Source organism: Lagenorhynchus albirostris, chromosome 20 (assembly GCF_949774975.1).
Source record: "Lagenorhynchus albirostris chromosome 20, mLagAlb1.1, whole genome shotgun sequence".
Classification (NCBI taxonomy): Eukaryota; Metazoa; Chordata; class Mammalia; order Artiodactyla; family Delphinidae; genus Lagenorhynchus; species Lagenorhynchus albirostris.
This window is the reverse complement of record NC_083114.1, coordinates 47,127,291-47,146,747: the sequence shown is the minus strand read 5'-3', so window position 1 is coordinate 47,146,747 and position 19,457 is coordinate 47,127,291. Positions and strand designations below refer to the sequence as shown.

At 53.1% G+C, this 19,457-nt stretch overlaps 1 protein-coding gene across 15 annotated transcripts in view; it reads right to left on the bottom strand.

The window, feature by feature from the left end:
- The window catches only part of B3GNTL1 (UDP-GlcNAc:betaGal beta-1,3-N-acetylglucosaminyltransferase like 1), a 158,869-nt gene extending 153,762 nt beyond the window's left edge, over positions 1-5,107 (bottom strand). For 13 of the 15 annotated variants that reach the window (XR_009537400.1, XR_009537399.1, XR_009537401.1 and 10 more), the window contains exons 1-3: positions 4,996-5,107; positions 3,383-3,499; positions 3,183-3,282 (exon numbers count right to left, since the gene is read on the bottom strand). Coding sequence is in view for 5 of the 15 variants with exons in the window: in XM_060132927.1 (XP_059988910.1) it covers positions 3,183-3,282; positions 3,383-3,499; positions 4,996-5,055 (277 nt within the window). In the remaining 10 variants the exon portion in view is untranslated. Of the gene's footprint in view, positions 1-3,182; positions 3,285-3,382; positions 3,500-4,995 lie in introns of those variants that run through there. The other 2 variants (XM_060132932.1, XM_060132931.1) reach the window with 2 other exon arrangements.
- Between the last annotated feature and the right edge of the window lie 14,350 nt (positions 5,108-19,457).

The following is a 19,457-nucleotide window of genomic DNA, read 5'->3' as shown; positions in this document are numbered from 1 at the left end:
ATTGGATTTTATCAAAATTACAATTTTTGTGCATCAAAGATTATTCTCAGGAGAGTGAAAAGACAATCCAAAGTATGGGAGAAAATATTTGCAAATCATATATCTGATAAGGGTCTAGTATCCAGAATATATAAAGAACTCTTACAGCTCAACAACAAAAAGGCAAACAATCCAATTTTAAAATGGTCAAAGGACTTGGATAGACATTTCTCCAAAGAAGATATACAAATGGACAATAAGCACACAAAAAGAGGCTCAATATCATTAGTCACTAGAGAAATGCAAATGAAAACCACAATGAAGGGCTTCCCTGGTGGTGCAGTGGTTGAGAGTCCGCCTGACGATACAGGGGACACGGGTTCGTGCCCCGGTCCGGGAAGATCCCACATGCCACGGAGCGGCTAGGCCCATGAGCCATGGCCGTTGAGCCTGTGCGTCCGGAGCCTGTGCTCAGCAACAGGAGAGGCCACAACGGTGAGAGGCCCGTGTACCACAAAAAAAACAAACAAAAAAAAACACAATGAAAAACCATTTCACACTCACTAGGATGGCTATAATTAAAAAGAACACAGAAAATAAGAAGTGTTGGTAAGGATGTGGAGAAACTGGAGTCCTCATACATGGTTGGTGGCAATGTAAAATGGTGCAACCGATGTGGAAAATAGTTTGGCAGTTCCTCAGTATGCTGAACATAGAATTACAATATGACCCAGCAATTCAACTACGAGGTATATACCCAAAGGAACTGAAAACCTATGTTGAAACAAAAATTTGTACACAAATGTTTATACTAGCACTCTTCACAACAGCCAAAAGGTAGAACAACCCAAATGTCCCTCAGCTGATGAATGGATAAACAAAATATGGTACATCTATACAATTAAATATTGGGTTGGCCAAAAAGTTCGTTTGGTTAATGAATACATTGTTCAATAAAGTTCTCAGTGCAAATGAAAAATGTCTTTCATTTTAACTTAAAACCAAATGAACTTTTTGGCCAACCCAATATTATTCTCTCGTAAAAAGGAATGAAGTACTAATATATGCCTCAACATGAACCTTAAAAACATCTTGCTACATGAAAGAAGCCAGTCACAAAAGAACACATATTATATGATTCCATTTATACAAAATGTCTAAAACAGGCAAATCTACAGACAGAAAGTAAATCAGTGGTTGCGTAGGGCTGGGGGGGATGGGGGATGGAGGGTGATAACTAAAGGATACAGGGTTCCTTTCTGAGGTGATGAAAATGTTCTAAAATTGACTGTGGTGGTGGTTGCACACATCTGTGATCATACTACAAAACACTTGATTGTATACTTTGATGGGTGGATTGTATGGTATATAAATTGTATTTTAATAAAGCTGTTATAAAAGATATTTAATTAATCCAAAAGAAGGCAGAGAAAGAGGAAAATGGAATGAAGAATAGATGCGACTAATATAAGATAATAGCAAGAAGAGAGACTCAAACCTAACCACATCAATAATCATATTACATGTAACTAATGTAAACATCCCAGTTAAAAGGCAGAGATTGTCAGATTGGATTTAAAAAGCACCATCATATGTTGTCTACAAGAATCTATAAGGGAGGGGGCATCCTTTAAATATAAAGACAGGAATGGGTTCAAAGACAAAATGATGGAAAAGATACACTATGCTAACACTAGTCAAAATAAAGCCAGAGCAGTTATATCAATATCAAACAATGTATATTACCAGAGGTCAGGAGGGTTATTCGTAATGATGAAGGGGTCAATTCTTCACAACAATCTCAAATATTAACAGAGTTTCAAAATACACAAAGCCAAAAATGATAGAACTATAAGGAAGAATAATAAATCTACAGTTAGAGTTGGAGATTTCAATACCCCGCCTCAGTAACTGAGAACAAGTAGACCTTGTATCAGCAAGGATGCAGTAGATTTAAACAAGATTGTGCCCAACTGGACTTAATTTACGTTTACAGAAAACTCCACCAACACCAGCAGATACACAACCTTCTCAAGTGCACACGGAACATTTGCCAAGATAGGCCTTATCCTGGGCTATAAAGTAAATCTTACTAAATTTAAAAGATTCAAGTCAAAAAGGTATGTTCTCTTACTTCAGAGGAATTAAATCAGAAATGAATAATAGAAAGATATCTGGGAAATCCCTCAAATATTTGGATACTAAATACTTCAAATAATCCATAAATCAAATAAGAAATCAACGGGGAAATTAGAAGTTATTTTGAAGCTGAATGAAAATTAAAACATAACATATCAGAATTCGTGGGATGTTGCTAATGCAATAGTTAGAGGGGAATTTATATCACTAAATGCCTATGCTAGAAAATGAGAAAGGTCTCAAACCAATGACTTCAGCTTTCACCTTAAGAATTACAAAAAGAGGGGCTTCCCTGGTGGCGCAGTGGTTAAGAATCTCTCTGCCAATGCAGGGGACATGGGTTTGAGCCCTAGTACAGGAAGATCCCACAGGCCACGGAGCAACTAAGCCCGTGCGCCACAACTACTGAGCCTGCGCTCTAGAGCCTGCGAGCCACAGCTACTGAGCCCGCATGCCTAGAGCCCGTGCTCCACAACAAGAGATGCCACTGCAATGAGAAGCCCGGGTACCACAATGAAGAGTAGCCCCCACTCGCTGCAACTAGAAAAAGCCCGTGCGCAGCAACAAAGACCCAACACAGCCAAAAATAAATAAATAAATTCAAAAAATAAGAATTACAGTAAGAACCAATTAAACCCAAAGTGAGCAGAAAGAAAATAATACAATTCAGAGTCAAAATAGAAAACAGACAAAATAGGAAAAAGAAAAACAATATAGAAAATCAATGAAACCAAAAGCTGCTTCTTTAAGAAGATTTTTTTTAATGGACAAAAACAAATCTAATGTCACAAGAAAAGAATTTTAAAAATTAGGGGTGACCAATAATGACCAATCACACCAGGAATGAAAACACCCAATGGCTTTCTGTTGGGCTGAATAAGTAAAGAATGAGCAGTGGATGTACACAAATCCTTACTGAAGCATAAGAAAGCCAGGCTTACCGTGTCCTTAGTAAGTGGTATACTCAAGTATTACTCAGGATAATTTTCACCAGGATTTGAACAACAGGAAATTATTTAAGTACATAAGTCGATAAGAATAATAAACTAAACACGGTTACTGACCTCCTCGGGGAGAAGGAGAATCGTGCCCTCCAATGACCACAAGGATGCCGGAACCTTCCAGCTTCTCTTTCCATTTTTCAATGATAGTCATAGACTTGTCCTGAAAGCACGAGGACGTTGGCAGGTCAGGAAACTTTCCTCCAAACAGTCAGAGGTGACTTACACTAGGGCTAAATCACCAACAGGAAGTTCATAAATACCTTACTGGCATCATTAAAAATGGAAAGCTCCATGGAGCCTTCGAAGTCCTGCTGCAAAACAGACCCCAAGCACTCGTCCAGCCACGGTTCAGCGTCATGGACCGGGAGGATAACAGACTGGAATTCAAAACAAAACGATTGAGAAACAAGTGTGGAAACTGAATACTCTTTCCATGGCTCTAATTTACTTCCCCATTACCATCCACACAATGCTTATTTCCAAAGGGCAAGACCTGACTTACAGAGTAACCCAGAATAAGGCTTCCAGGGAAAGAATATGTCCTGACAAAAAAAAAAAAGGTGTCTATGCCTCCTCTCAAGATTTATTGTCTTAGATTTCCCAGAATTGGTCTTTTGGATGCTTTTGAAAAGGAAACAAAAATCTGAAAGGCATCAAAAATGTTCCCAATTCAACGGCAAATTCATGTGTTTCCCAATCAGTGGTCAGAAACATCATCATTTTGGTTGAAACAAGCATCTGTGTATCTTGAACCCACTCATGAAATAAGCATTTTCAGTAAACCATGAGGTTAGAGAAACTGCAACAAAGAAACCCTTTTAAGTACCCCCTACACTTGCTTTAACAAAGTATGGGGGCGGGGCTGGGGAAAGGGGAGGTGACCTCCCTCCAGCTCTCTCTTCCTTTGCTCTACTCCGTTTAGGATAGTTTGGCACTGTCCTCTTCTCATAGGACCCACATAAAACAAAAATTTATGAAGTGTACGGAGTAAAACCAGTGAATCTTGACTGCCAACAAAACAACTGATTACAGGATTTGTCTTAATTCTGTATATTACCACATTAAGCAATACAGAATACCCAAAGATAGAAGTTACAGTCGGTCCTCACCCTTGAGTTTATACCCTAACGAAGAGTGGACACATTCCCAAGTAAGAAGACAGAAACACAGGTCATCCAGGTGTGAGCGTGTGTCTACACATGCATACACGTGCAAACATACATACATGCATATATGTACGAATTATATATCTATACAGAATATAGATATTTTAAATGCTAAATCTGAATATGGTTATGAAAAGCTCACAGATATAAGCACTGAAAATACACTTCTGTCAAGTTCTTTACTCTGAGGATCTGATTCAACAGTGGTATCCCTTCCTGCATTTATGTTATCCACATAAATAGATCCCTAATTTACTTACATATTTACTTTACTTTGGAATTATTTTTTAAAGGAAAGAATATTTTTACTGTTTTCAAGATCTACAATACGAAACATAATGTGAATTTCTGCCAAAGATGAGCCTTGATTAATCTCTGTTCGCACTCTTGCTGGTGCTTTAACGTTGATTTGGGCAGAGACCCTCACAGGCTGCCCAAGAGAAGAGGCGGTGGTGGTGTGGGAAATGGAGACCCAGGATGGGGAGAGGAGGGAGGGAGGGATGGAGGGGAGAGGAGCGGGGAGGAGGAGGACGGAGGAGAGAGGGACGGAGTTGAAAGGAGAGGAGAGGAGGGGACAGGAGACGACCGCAGAGTCGGGGAGACAGAGAGTCAGGGAGCGGTACTAGAGCTGAGGGGCGGGGAGGGGCGAGGAGGGACGGGGCGCCACCCCCATCCCCACCTCCCACCCCCGCCAGCCCAGCACCTACCACTTGGACGGGGGCGCGGGCCTGGCCGAGGGCGGCAGCCGTGTACCCGCTGGCCTGCATGGCGCGCGCTCCTCGGGCCGCCCCGCCCACTTCGGCCTACGGCGCGTGCGCGGGCGGCTCGCCGGGAGGCGGGGCCGAGGCCGGGCGCCTCCGATTGGCGCAGAGGGACGTCGATCCAGCGGGGACCTGCAGGCAGTGGAGAGGCGCGGCCTAGAGCGGCGGAAGGACAGTCCAGCCACAGCCACAGGCACAGCCCCGCCCACCCTTCACCCAGCCACAGCCACAAGCACACGCACACGCACACGCCCTCCCCCCACCCCCGCCCCGAGGGAGCTCATCTGATCTGCTCAGAGGTCCGCAGTGAAGCAAGTGTTACAGGAGTTCTTGGGCTGTGCAGAAGGTGGGGTTTGTGGGAAGATGCTGCGCTGTCCCGGTGGCTACGCCTTCCCACGTGTGTCCCTTCTCTGACCAGGAAAGGTTCTGTGTGAAGAGCAGGTGATGGTCCCCTGCACTGGCGACGGGACGCCTGAGCGGCCCCCTGTGGAGCACCGGGCCCCGGGGCCCGCGCCGCCCGGGGGCCGAGGGGACCACCTGTCACGCGGGTGCCCCGACCCATCTGGGTCAGTGAGCACGTCATAGCCTTTACCGCCCCAAACTAATGTTAAATGCAAATCATTCTACAAAGTAGCAATTATGATAAAGCCGAACTTCTGTTTCATGTCTTGTAAGCATCACTTCAAATGTCATTTTTCCTTAAACTGCATCAATATTTTCAAAGCCTGTTGCACAGATTGAAACGCTTAGGTCAGATGAGTAAAAATGCATCCTATCTACAAAGGATAAGGCACAAAAACAATCTGAGAATTTGTTTCCAAGGACTTGATGTGCTCCAGGGGTTGATGTATTAGGAATAGTTTCATTTTAAGGGACTAGGTAAAAAGTCGCTTGATAGCTTCCAGAATGTGCTGTGGGCTTTGGAGCTGGACTGCCTCAGTAATCAGTGGGAGGAAGAGATAAGGGGTCCCCACGGCGTCTGGCACCTCCACAGCACATGCTATCGGAATTGGGCTTGGCTACTCCTGTCTTGCTTCCTGTACATCTCCTGCTGCCAGAAGTTTGCTTTTCACTGCCTTCCCCCTAATAAAAATTTGGCTGGAGTCTGCTTTTTGCAAACATTCAGAGTGCCAAGAGGCACTTCAGAAGTGCAGGGTTTGCTGAGATTCTTCTCTTCATGGTAGGAACATTCTCAACAGAGGGACCAGACTATGGGGCCTGACACCACCACTCCAGAGGGACACGGACATAGGGAGGATGTGGGGTAGGATGAGGAGGTGACAAAGTCATGGGCCCCTGGAGAGGAAGTGATGCAGGTCTCCCACAGCTCTTGGCTCACCCAGTGACTGACATTTTTCTTTATTTTTAAATGTTGTTTCTGCAGACTGTTGGAGAATCCTGGTTGTATTCAGAAAACTCAGTGCCAACTGCCAGGGCCTCCAAATTTTAAAATGCCAACAGCCCTCTTACAATGTGGGTATAGGAAGCAAAGATGGGCATAGGTCTGGACTCGGCCACACTGGGCCCAAAGTCAGAATGAGTCTGTCCTGGGTGCACCCGTGAAGGGTGAGGTCAAGCTTGAATGCCAGCAGCTGGATGTTCCCCTACAGCCCACACTGCAAGACCTCCAAGCAAGTGTCCTGTCCAAGTTTCCTGATGGGATGAACCCCAAAAGATGCAGCTGGACCTCCACTGGGCAGTGATGCTGCTGGGAGGTAAGGAGCCACCCAGCACCATGGACGACAGTGCACTTGGACTGTCGGAGATGGGCTGCCTTGGTGGCCACAGTGCCCTGATAGTAAATCCATTCACGGGGGAGCAACCATCTGTGTGACTGTGTGATGTGCACCAGTGTCCTGTTTTCTACGTTCTCATTTTTGTAAAGGCTAGTTGAGACTCACTGTGTTGAGAAGAAGCTGGAGCTGGACTTCTTACCAGCCTTGGGAAATAATGAGGTTTCCATCACAGGAAGCATTCAGTTAACAGCTGGGCAAACGTTTGGTGTGGATTTGATGGGACCATTCAAGTATCACATAGAATGTGTGTCCTGGCCTGGGTGCCCAACCCCTTAGCCCAGAAAGCAGAGACTGAGTCGGGGTCTTTGCAGTGAGGGTTTTTGTTCCCAGGAAGCTGGGGCAGGGGAGTGAGGCAGGGGAGGAGCGAGTCCGGGACCAGCATGATGCCTTGTGGGGGCCTCTATCATGGGCAATTGGAGCTGAACCCTTGGACCTTCCCAGAGCCCTGGAGAGTTGTCCACCTGAGTGTGAGGGACAGAAGCCTTACCTCCCCTGCACTTCAGGATCCCACAGGTGGCCCCCAGCACGGGGGTGCACAGCACATTGCAGGCCAGGTGTGCAGCGGCCCTGGCTCGACTCAGAGTCAGGACCAAGAGGGTGGGAAGGGCTGATCAAAAGGCCAGAGGAGCCTGATGTGTGATCAGGAAGGCAAATGGAAACTCAAAATAGCATCACCTCCAACCACCACAGTTAGCACACGTGGATCATTCTGAAGTGATTTAAGCAACTGCTCTTCAAATTCGGGATGACTCACAGGTGGGTGCCAGGTGCCTGTGGGAGCTGCGTGCACAGCACAGGGTGTTAGCGCCTGAACCCCTGTCCGTGAGTTGGATGGTGTCTGGTGAAAGGCCAGGAGAGGCCAGTCAGACATCTTCCTCTGAGATATTAACAGGAAGATGTCATCTGTGGGAGAAAGGGCTTGGATAAATTCACATCTGATAGAACTTGGAGGAGGAGTGGGGACACCAGAGGTTTTAGGGGCCACCAGCCAGTGCTGCTGGTGTCACTGTCAAAGCCGGGGCTGCTGGGGCCTGGCCAGATGGTTAGTGAGGAAGCGGGGTACGTCGTGGGGCAGGGTCCAGCACCGGCTTTCCCCTTTTATGGGGCACAGTGAGAGTCTGGAAGATGCAAGGAGGGAAACGCCAGCCATCCCTCCCTGTGAGGAGCCATCCATTCCCTCAGCCCATGCCGGGCCTTCCGCCTCCTAGGACTGGCCCACACGGAGATGCTGCCCACTCACAGGTCACCAGGCCCAGGAGGCAGACTGGATCCTGACCCACTGATGAGGGAACAGCATCCAGCAGCCACCAAGGAATCAGTGGCCTGGATGTGAACTGGGGACAGCCACTGCCTGGCCCTCAGCACTGCCTCCCTGACCCTGAGTCCTGAGGCTGGATCTCAAAGCTTCCTTAACTGGACTTTGTCGCGAGACACTCCTGCATGGGTCTCCCATGCTCCTCCACACTCAGCTGGGCACCCTGTTACCTGGGCTGTTTTGTGAGCAGCCTGAGGAATGAGGTCATGGTGCCCTCCAGGAGGAAGGGCGGACGTGCAGCATCTGTCTGGGCCCTGTCGTGTCACCCCCGGGGAATGGGGACTCTGGGAACCCATGCACACACGCTGATCCTGACCCTTTGGCCACTGCTTTTACTGTGAGTTATAAACTGCTTCACTCTACCCCAGGAGCCTGTGTTTTCGGTCAGCACCTGGAGAATGTGGCCGGCCAGCCATCCTGTTAGCTTGAAATGAGGGGAAACCTCTGACCCCTTCATGGTTCTGGGCAGCGTCCTGCCCTCACAACCCCCCCTCCCCTCCAAGGACCTGGCCCTGGACCCACCAGCTTGAGGAGTCGCAGGCTATGAAAGGCAGTGAGGAAAATCAATGCATAAAGCCCCAGCATGAGGGGGCGAGTACAAACACTGACACACTTTTATCTTTTCACATTCTACGGCCTTCCCCACGGCTCACTTCCTCAGAGACCCCACTGCCCCGCTGGCCCCATCTGCACGGGATCCTCCCGCTAAGTGCTCACGGCACTGTCTCCCCCTAAGTTGTCGCCTCAGTGGGGGCAGGGACAGTCTTTTTGTCCACTGCCAACTCCCTGCGGCTGGCAGAGTCCAGAGGCCACGTGAGCCGGCTGCCGATGCAGGGCCAGGACGCGGAGGCTGAGAAGTGAGGGAGCTGGTTCCCAAGAGGGCCCAAGTGGGGCCTGAGGGAGGCCCCGGCTGGCTCTGCACACCTGCATCCAGGGCACGTCGGCCCTCAGCCCAGTGGGGAAGCAGAGTGCCCATCCCGGGCGGAGTGCACAGCCCTGCGCCCCTCTCATCAGAATCCCTGAAATCCCCGTGTTGCTTCACTCACTCTGGGAAGGTAGGTCCGTGAAGACACTGCTCAGCTGTTCACAGGAGCCTCTGACCCAGAATAGCACAGAGGAGGGTACATGCTCAGGAAAGAAGGAAGGAAGGAAAGAATGAATGAATGCGTGCGGGACAGTCTACCCGTAATGAAATCTAGAACAGGAGACGGTGTCTACACTGGATCTAGTTAGAGTCCTAATAATGTTATCAAATAACTCAAAATTTCACATGGTCAGTGTAGAAATTGCCGAACACCAGGTGTATTCTGTCTGGATAAACGGCTGGTTATTTTGATCAGGATGGACAGTAAAGTCAGGTGATAATTCAGGCTCTCCCGGAATTCACGTGGTGCAGTTCCAAGTCTGTGGACGCGGCTGCAACCACCCCCCACCACCCAGCCACATCCAGCTTCTCAGGAGTCCCACAGAGTCTGGATTCCAGCTCCTCTTAGAACTGGACTATATGACAACTCTGGGGTCATGCGGTCCCCTCCTGGGACCCACGAGGGGTCCAGCTGGGTAGGGACTCTTCTCTCACATCCCTGCCCTGGTTCCACTGCCCAGGACAAGTGAGCGGAACATCATCAAAGCCACAGTTTGTGTGGACCCCCTCCCCGAGCTGAGCCCTCTCGCTGGTCACCGATGTCCGTGACTCTTTCGTCTTTCCCGAGTGGGGAGATCTCTCTGTAAGGGGACTTGGCATCGCTTTGGTACATACTGCAAAGTTTTAAAAATCTGTTAAAATGGACGGAGCCCTAAGCAAATAGGAGCAGGTTTAATTTTTTTTAAACAAACACTCAAATGCAAGAGTATTTTAGGGCAAATCTTGTCTTTTGAGGACACGTCTGGCGTTTTTACACTGCCCATTGTGCTTGCTGGCATGACTGTTGAGCTTCCTGAACTAACGATACAGAAAAACAAGAAATAATAACCAGCAACACTGAGTATTGCCAGACTTGGGAGGAAAGGAGAATTGGCCCCGAAACACTGGCTCTGGCCAGTCTGTCCCAGTCTAACAATTGGTGCTCCAACCAGTGATTCAACAAATCGCAAGTTTGCAACCAGCCCACTGAGGGAGCTCCGTGTGTCCTCTGCTTGCCCACCGCAGATTGGCTGAAAGACAGTTTCTCCCGAGAAGACCCATGAATGTGCGGAGATCTGTTAAATGGGGTTAGAGGCACTGCTGATAAACTCTGTGCTGGTGGCAAGAAACCTGAGTTTCGGGTTTCCTGGCACTGGGGTCCGGCTGTAGGCTGTTGGCTGGGCTGGTGAGACTCAGTGATTTGCAGAGGGCCAAGTGAAGGAAGTTGCATGGGGTCTTTATGGACCTGTGCAGGGCCCAAACCACAAAGCCTTGAACAGGTGAAGGGTTTTTGGCCTCACCTCTCAGCCAGTGGGCCCTTCACTCCCCCTGGAGCCCAGGGAGGCACCGGCAGCCACTGCAGTGCCTCTGAGATGCCTTTGGCTGCCCCCTGGTGAGCTGGGAGCTGCCCGGCTTCTGCATGGCCTTCTAGGTCCTGCCTCAGACCTACCACCCTGGAGTAGCCTGGAGTAGCCTGGCTGTGGAGAAAGGCCTTCTCTGACCGCTGGGCACCCGTGTATCATCTTGCTCCAGGGCAGCGGCAGCCAGTTCCTGGCCCACATGGAGTACTGTGGGGACACCAGTGTGTAATGCAGATCCCAGGGCATCACAGCCTCCCTTCAGCTTCATGTCCTCAACTTCAAAACAGACTAATAATGGCTGCATGCTTGAGTGGTGTGAAGACCCTGAGGGAGGGGCTGGGGTGGGGAGACTGTGAGGGAGCTGCCGGGGCAGCTGGGGAGAAAAGCTGCCTGCGTGGAGTCCATGTGGGGCCCTTGCTGGAGCCATCACAGGGAAGGGTCAGCTGGATGGAGCAGGTCTGAGCCGGGACAGACAAAGCGACAAGGGGAAAGGTCCAGATGGGATCTGGTCCGCGAAGCCTCGAGGAACATTTCCACAAAGCCCAAATCTGGCTTTCAGATTTGGTGCTGACCTCGCTCCGTGCCATTGCCCAACACGTGCATTTGGAGAGCATGTGAACCAGTACTCCTGGCTGAACTGGTTTAAACTGGCTTTGAAAACATGGGGTTGGCTGGTTGTCAGTGTCCTGGTGAGACCAGTGTCAGGTGCAGCTGAGTCCAGGCCCTGCCAGTACTGTCAGTGGAGGTAGCCCCTCTCTGCTCGTGGATCCCACTGTCCCCGGACGCCTGAGTGGCTAGGAGTGGCAGAGCTTCCTGCCAGCGTGGCACCCACGTCAGAGGCCTCCTCCCTCCAGTGTCAGCAGAACCGACCTTGACCAACTCATTCCAGTTTGCCTGCAACCTTTCTGGTTTTAGCTCTGAGAATCCCACATCCCAGAAACCCGTCAGTCCCAGAAAATCAGGACTGTTGGTCACCAAGCACCAGCAAGAACCAGTGGCCGACAGGGCCTGGGCACGGCCAGGGCTCAGGGGACGTGAAGCTGTTTGACGGCGTCACGGAGAGGTAGGGGCACCTAGTCCCAGGCAGACAGGACTAAGCCTGCCCAACCCCCCAGCAGGTGGGGACAAAGATGCTCTCATGCCCCAGGCTGTGGGGCCTGGTCACCCCTCCCCAGTCGGCTCACCCTGGGAAAGTTTCCTGGCCCAGAATGTTTCAGGGTGACTCTGGGACGTAACAAGGCTCGGACTCCTGACCTTCTGTGGCCATCACCCCCCCGCAGGGCCAGCCCTGCCTGTCGACGCCCCAAATGGTCTGCATTACCAGCCACACCATCAGGGACAGATGCGATGTCCACCCTGAGGGACCACAGCCTGGGCTCCGTGGGCCATGTCCAGCATGAGGAACCCCCGAGCCCAGGCTCAGGGACTCCCCCATGGCCCCTCCATCTCCACTCTGGTGAGGACACCCCGAAATGTCACCAGGTTGCCATTTCCTGTGGGATTCCTCCTCTGCATTACCTCTGTTTCTGCCAGGAAAGTGCAAGAACATCTTCAACAGCAGTGGTGGTTGTTTCCCAGACTCAGCTCTGCCCTCCTCTCTGTCTGGCCACTGCCTGGCCCAGGTCCTGCCCCATGACCGTGCACACATGTCCTGGCTGTCAGGGTCCGGGCCACATGTGACCACGAGGTGAGGCCAGTGGTTGGGTCCGGAGGACCCCTTGGAGCTACCTGGGGAACCAGCTTCCCCATGACTAGCCTGTGGGATGCAGAGCCTGCTTCCTGACTGGAAAGGGAGGGGATGGTGAAGGCATAAACCCGTGGGCTGCCTGGTGAGAAGGGTGACACCGAGTTACCTGTCACCCTTACTGGATTATCCCTTGGCTTCTTGTCCGCCCTAATTTGGAGAAACGTTACTAAAAGCAGCAGAGTGCCGTGTCGGCCAGGGTAGGGTCACCATGAGGCCCCAGGCCAGGCCTCTCTCAGATTCCCCTCCTCTCCCAGTGATGGCTGTTTCACCCCGTGGACACTCTGAGCCCAGGCATTGCATCCGGTTGACCACACTGGCCACTCCTGGTCCCAGGTCTGGAGGGCATAGGGGACATGGAGAGCCCGCACTGAGCAGGCCTGACCCACCCCACTCACCTCGTTCCCTCTGCTCACGTATCTGAGGTCGTGTTTTGTCTTGGTGCCCTGCAGGGACTTACGGGGACCTCATTGAAATAAAGGCCTCTGAGCCAGTGAAGAAAAGCAAATTTTAGTCTTTTTGGGAATGAGGTGGGGTTAGGTTAGGTTGGCTCAGCTCAGATTTAAAATGACAAGAAATGGTAACCCAGGACCTAGGAGCGTGGGCAGCACAGATGGCGCTCTGTGGCTGAGGGCCATCTGAGGGGAGACACAGCTATTTTTGCTTTTTGAGGTTTAGTTCTTCCTGCTTGGACATTTGGGGACGTACAGGAAACACGTGGCATTTAACTAAGGGAAAGTGCCTCCAAAACCTTCCTCTTCTGTAGGGAGCGTGCCCGGCGGGGACAAAACCTTCCTCTTCTGTAGGGAGCGCGCCCGCCCGGCGGGGACAAAACCTTCCTCTTCTGTGCCCCGCGGGGACGAGGCACTTTACGTGTGGGCGACGGAGCGTAAAGGCCCAGATGGGACTTGGAAGGGGCATCACTGCTTTGTTAGAAAGCTCGATGATCCTTTCTAACCTTGCCTTTCTCAGAAGGAAAAATCCTCGCAGTTTGCCTAAAATAGTGATTTTTCAGGAAATGATTAAAGCTGCTTATGATACACAGAAATCACCCTTGCAAGCAGAAGAATGGAAAGAACAAAACAAAACAAGACACAAGACAGCCTGGAAGTGTGTCAACAAGAACAGCTCTGCACACCAGGCTGATCCTGGGGGTGCGGTTCCTGGGGTCACCCCAAGGGGCCGCCATCATCACTCCCATGACGTGGGCAGGGGCGCAGGGTCACGGACCCCACGGTGGAGCTGGGAACCAGGGACCAGGCTCTCAGCAACAGGCCCTCAGTGCTGAGTACTGGTGATGGGGTCTGGCCCTGAGACCCTCAGACAGCCAGAGAAGGCCCTTCTGGAAGGTGCTGCCTTTCCCTCCCCCACAGCTAGTGTGGGTGCCTGCAGGAGCCTTGGGGCATCGACCATGACTTGAGGCCAGGGCCAGGGCCCGTCCCTCCTCCCACCTCACGGCCCTCGCTCACAGGCACACAAGCCATGCCAGTTAGTCCAGTGGCTTCTCGCCTCTCTTCCGAGGCAGGGAAGGAGGTATTGGAGGCTGGAGTTGGCCTCCCGAGTTGGGCTACGTGAAGGGTGTGGTTGGAGCTCATGCCCTCGGGGAGACAGTGCAGAGCACGAGGGAGATGGGCGACGCCCAGAACATGGCCCCACGTGGCCGGAGCGCCGGGCTGAGTAGCAGACACCCAACGGCCATGGGATGCTGTGCAGGACACCTTTCCCCCAGGATGTGGTGGAGACTGGTCACGCCGGGCCTTTCAAGTACACATCTGCTGAGGTCAGAACCTGTCTCTGGTTCAAAGTCCTGTTGAGCACCTACTGTGTGCAGGGTTGAGCAAGACATGGGCGTCTCAGGGAGCTGGACCTGGGGGCTCTCACCTGCCCACCTGCTAGCACCGCCCTGACCACCACCCTGAGGATGGCAGTCTGGCTCCTTCCTGGGGAGGGCCCAGTCTAGACCTTCGCTGGGTGAGGGGTGGGCAGGAGGGCCTGGGCTCAGCGGGCCAGCACCCCAGGAGCCATGTTGCATCCCTGCCTATGGCTGCGGCCTCGGGGGGCCTGAGACCCTAGAAAGAGTCGGGGGGACCGCGGGGTGGGCGGGCTGGGCAGTCGCCAGGAAAGGAGACTGTGGACATTCAGAGGCTGGTCACCCAGGGAGATGGCAGCCGCTCTGCCCGCCCTCAGCCGGACTTGAAAGAAGAGAGAACAGACAGAATTCAAAGACGCCAACAAAAGGGCTTCCTGTTGACACCAACAGGCTTAAGTCTTTTCTCCTTGCACCCTCATGCCGGCGCCCCGGCTGGTGCTGCGTCCCCCCGGGCGACACCACGACCACGAGAAGGAAAGTCATGCCACCAGCCCCCAGCTAGGCAATTTGTTCTCTAAAATTGGCCTTGAAATCCAGAACCTGTCCCACAGGCACCCACGCCGGCCTCATGGTCCATATAGCGCCCTGCAGATTTCCTGCTGGGGCCGAGGGTGCAATGGGGCCTCCATGGACGCGCCTTACTTAGTTTACCGAATCCCTGCAGAACTCTCCACATGCACACACATGTGCACATGCACACTCACGCACACCTGCAGCACCCAGAGGACACTGGGAAACACACTGACTGTGCTGCACGGCCGGGAGGATCAAGGAGAAATCCCTCCTTTTTCCTCTCAGTACCTCCAGAAGAATTGACCTTTTTTCAACAAGTATTTACTTTTTAAAATTAAGAAGGATGACTTTAAACATTTCAATGAGCTCTCTAGACTCAATCATAATCTTTCACCTCGTTTTCTCCATCACACGTGAGGCTGGCCAGCAGAGTCTAGGGGTGGTGGGATGGCGCCTCCCCACCAGGAATCAGCGAGGGGCCCAGGGTACCTGGAGTCAGATGGCCCCTCCACGCTCCAGGGTAAAACCGACACCAGCGCTTTCCAGTGGCTGCCACTGCTGCTCTGGGCTAAGGGGGGTCAGTACTGGACAGTGGGGAGGACGGAGGGAGAGGAGGGTCCATGCTCCTGAATCACAAAGGAAAGCAGGGCCCTCACCCACCCTGGAGCCTAGGCACGCACCACCTGGGCCCCCGCAGCCCCTGCAGGGTCCACACCATGATTTCATCAGGTCCATTTACAGATGGGGAACGGTAAATGCAAGTGAAGATGGTTTTCCCCAAATAACATGCAGAGAATGTGTCAGCGCAGCTGCAGGGCAGCCGGACCTGCTGCAGGGCCTTCTTCTGCTCGGGGCCCCGCTCACACCAGCAGCTTTTCAGCTCACTCAGAAAATGGGCCGGAGTAACACACCCAAGTGAGGGATAGGTTGCCTCAAAACCCCAAGAGGCCCACGAGGCTTGTGCCTCTGCCGTGGTTCTGGGAGGGGCCGATGCAGCAGCTCAACCTTCACCTTAGGAAGGATGTCTCAGCATGTCCCACACAGAGGGAGAAGGCCCCTGAATTTTACTTTATTTTTTATTTTTTGCGGTACGAGGCCTCTCACTGTTGTGGCCTCTCCTGTTGCGGAGCACAGGCTCCGGACGCACAGGCTCAGCGGCCATGGCTCACGGGCACAACCACTCCACGGCATGTGGGATCTTCCCAGACCGGGGCACGAACCCGTGTCCCCTGCATCGGCAGGCAGTCTCCCAACCACTGCGCCACCAGGGAAGCCTCCCCCTGAACTTTAGTTGAATGTAGTTCCCACCGTCTGACATGCGAACGTCTGACTAGTAAGTCTAGAGTAGTTGCTCCTTACTGCTCACTACTTCCCATCGGCGTGATGTCATCAAGGCAGGGGACCAACGTGCCCCCTCGTGGAAGGGAATGGCTCAAACTCCCCGAGAACTAAATTGTGACATAGGCCTACAGAGGGGGTGTACCCCTGAGCTAAGACAGTGAAGGTGTATCTCTGGCCTTGCCAGCTGAAGGCAAACTGCTTCTGGTGGGCGTTCTGGACTAGGATGGATTAAAAGGCATTTTCCAGATCACTAGCTGCATACCAGGTACCGAGGGATGTGTTAATTTGCTCAGTCAATGGAACCGCAGCTGTTACAGCAGCTGCAATTGGAGTCACCGCCTGGTTAAGTTGATGATAATCCACTGTCACTCTCCAAGGCCCACTCTCTTCTGCCAGATAGGACAGTTGAATGGGGATGTGGTGGGAATTGCCAGCCCCCGATGGTGGCACTCATCCCTGCCGTCCCTCCAGGAACGCAGTGTCACTTTGGTTCACTCGGTGGAGGCTATTCTAGTGGCTTCCCTGGCCTTTCCCACCAGAAGAGCCCTCACTCTGCAGGTCAGGGAAGCAATATGGGATTCTGCCAGCTGCTGAGGGTGCCTATTCCAATCCAGACTGGAACTGGGGAAATAGACGCAGGATGGGTTCTGGGACCCGCTGGACTCACTGCGAGGTGGACCTGAGCTAAGATTCCACTGACCACCTGACCTCCATGAGCCCCACTCTGACTGCAACGCCAGTGATGTTTCGGGTCTTGGAATCAGGGTCAGTTCAGAGGCAGCAGCGTGCAGTCATCCTGAAATTTCTGAGCATTTCCTTTTCCCTGAGGCACAGTTATGCTGGTGAAAGGCCGCTGGTCCCTTGGGGAAGGGGGGTGGGGGAGAAAGAGTAATAATATGAATTGCTGGCCGTGTATGGGGGTCCCTCCTTGAGGGCACCTGGCCTCCCCTTCATTTGGGGGCTTCCAGGCCTGTAAATCCGCCCTAGTTTGGGAACTGATGTCAAAGCCACGACTCTGTTTTTATGATTCGGGTTAGACTTTTGTTCACCTGACCTAGAACTTCTCTGCTTACACAGATGGAGTAAGAATCCAGCGGGCTTCCCATCTGTCTTACTTCTAGGAACACCAAGGCCACAGTCTGTGCCAGGTGACCTGCTTCCTCGCTGTCCATCGTGGTGAACACACCCACCTTGATCCTGGCAGCCGAGCGCCCCCGTGGGGCCCGGTCACCCCAGGAGCCAATCACTCTCACTGCACTTAGGGTTCCCGACCGAGCGGCCGTGCCTCCCACTCTAAGTTCTGACCCACAGAGAAGGGGATCGGAGCCCTTCAGGGTTGCCAGGGCTCCCCTCGAGGGTTTATTCCTCACTGTTGTGGGGGAAGCTGTGTCTGGATGCTCCCAGGTGGGTGAGTGGGTCTCACCTGATGCTCTGTCTCCTCAGCCTCTGAGCCCCTTCCCCCTGCAGGAAACAGAGGCAGATCCGGCATTTCCCATTCACTCACAGGGGGGTCGTCTCTTGGACCGTGTTTCAGCCAACAGCCAGCCAACCAGTCAGAGCCCTTCCTGCCCCCGCACTGCGACCTCAGCTGCAGCCTCTGCTCGTGGGCCCCTGTCAACACCTTGATCTTCCCTCCACTGCACCCCACACCCTCCTCTATCCCCTCGCGTGTGCTCCCATAAATCAGAAGACCCAAGTCACTCTTCCAGAGTATAGCCCACCTCCTCACGGGTCACACCTCGTACCCACCTTCAGCAGCCTCAGGGGAGGCTGTCACCCTTTCCCCAGGAACCACAGGGTTGACCCCCTCAGACGTGGACGTCGGGGTAGAGGCTGACACCACTGCGGGGGGTGGGGAATGCTGCTTTGGGGACATTGCCACGGGGCTGGGAGCTGGGGGGCCCAGCCCACATCTTCTCATGAACTTGACGGTTCTCATGAACCGTCGCCTGGGCCCTGCTCCCAGCTCCCACCCAGTATTTTCTTGAATAAACGTTTCCTCTGCCTTCTTTAAGGAGAGCACACGTCGCACTATGACTTCAGAGGCCAGAAGAACGAGTTTGGAATGAAAGCAGCTCACTGCCTGGTGAGCTCATCTGCGTCCTCTTCAGGGGGCCGCACCCGTGACCTGACCTGACACTCCTCATGCCGTCGGCCCCACCTGCACATTCCCGCCCCAGGTCCCAACACCTGTCCCTCCCCCAGCCCCTGCCTGTGTCCCCTCGACAACATAGCCTGGTCTGCCCAGCCCATGTGATCACCCCCTGGACCCTCCCCAGACCCCCAGGGCCCGCACTCCACACCCATCCTGCACAGGGTTCTGGGGCCCAGGGAAGGTGAGGACCACACAGCACATGGGATCTCACACGAACGTGTCCGCACGGGCCACCAGCTCAGCGAGGGGACCCCCAGTCCTCCAAGGCTACCTTCCCTACTTCTCCTGGTTCATCTGCACTGTCCATCCAGAAGGAACACTCGGAGCAAGTGGACAATGGCCTATGGCCGCAGTGACACCTCTGGCCTTCTCCATTAACTGGGTCATCCCCCTCCCTCCCCCCTAGCCCCACGGCAGGGCCCACAGGCCTGCCCTCAGCCCCTCCAGTGGAGGTAGCCCTGAGCTGCCCGGCCTACTGTGGCCTCTCCCCAGGGCTGGGCGAGTGAGAGGGAGGCTAACTGCACAAGGGGGATGAGGCCCCACCCCACAGGCTCCAGACAAGCGTGTTTTATAGCCGCCCCCGCCTGCTTCCCTGGGCTGAGTCACTGAGGTGCCGGTGACCCAGAGCTGACTCAGGGAGGGCCTGTCCCTGGGGCTCCCAGCTGGGGCCGCAAATGGGGGGAGCCCGGTCCACTCGGTCAGTTCCCAGGTGGTGACAGCACTGTGCACTATCCACTCCATCCCCCACCCCTGTCCCCAGCATGTGTCGCTTCCCCTGGGACCAAGGTGTGCCTACACCGTGGGACCTGGGCGGGGAGAGCTCAGGTGGGCCTGGGCTCGTCCAGGGTGTGCACAGACCCTCTGCTGAACCTGCCTTCTCTTTTTCTTGGGCAGGAAGGGGATTTCATACCTGGTTTCCTTGAAGGCCAGAGTTCCCCTGGTCACTTTCTCTATGCCAGATGCCCAGATTCCTGGGCCTACAGAACAGGCCACCATGTGCAAGCACAGGGGTGCAGGGCCACAGGGGGCTGGACAGGGTCCCCTTCACCCTGTGTCCAGCTGTCAGCAGGTGTGGCTGGGAATTCATATGTGAATGGGACTGCTGGCTTGGCACCTCCAGGGCCGCCTGCCCTGGGCTGGTGGGTCCCGGGGCAGGGCTGCGGGCTGGGGGAGGGGCAGAGAGAGGCTGT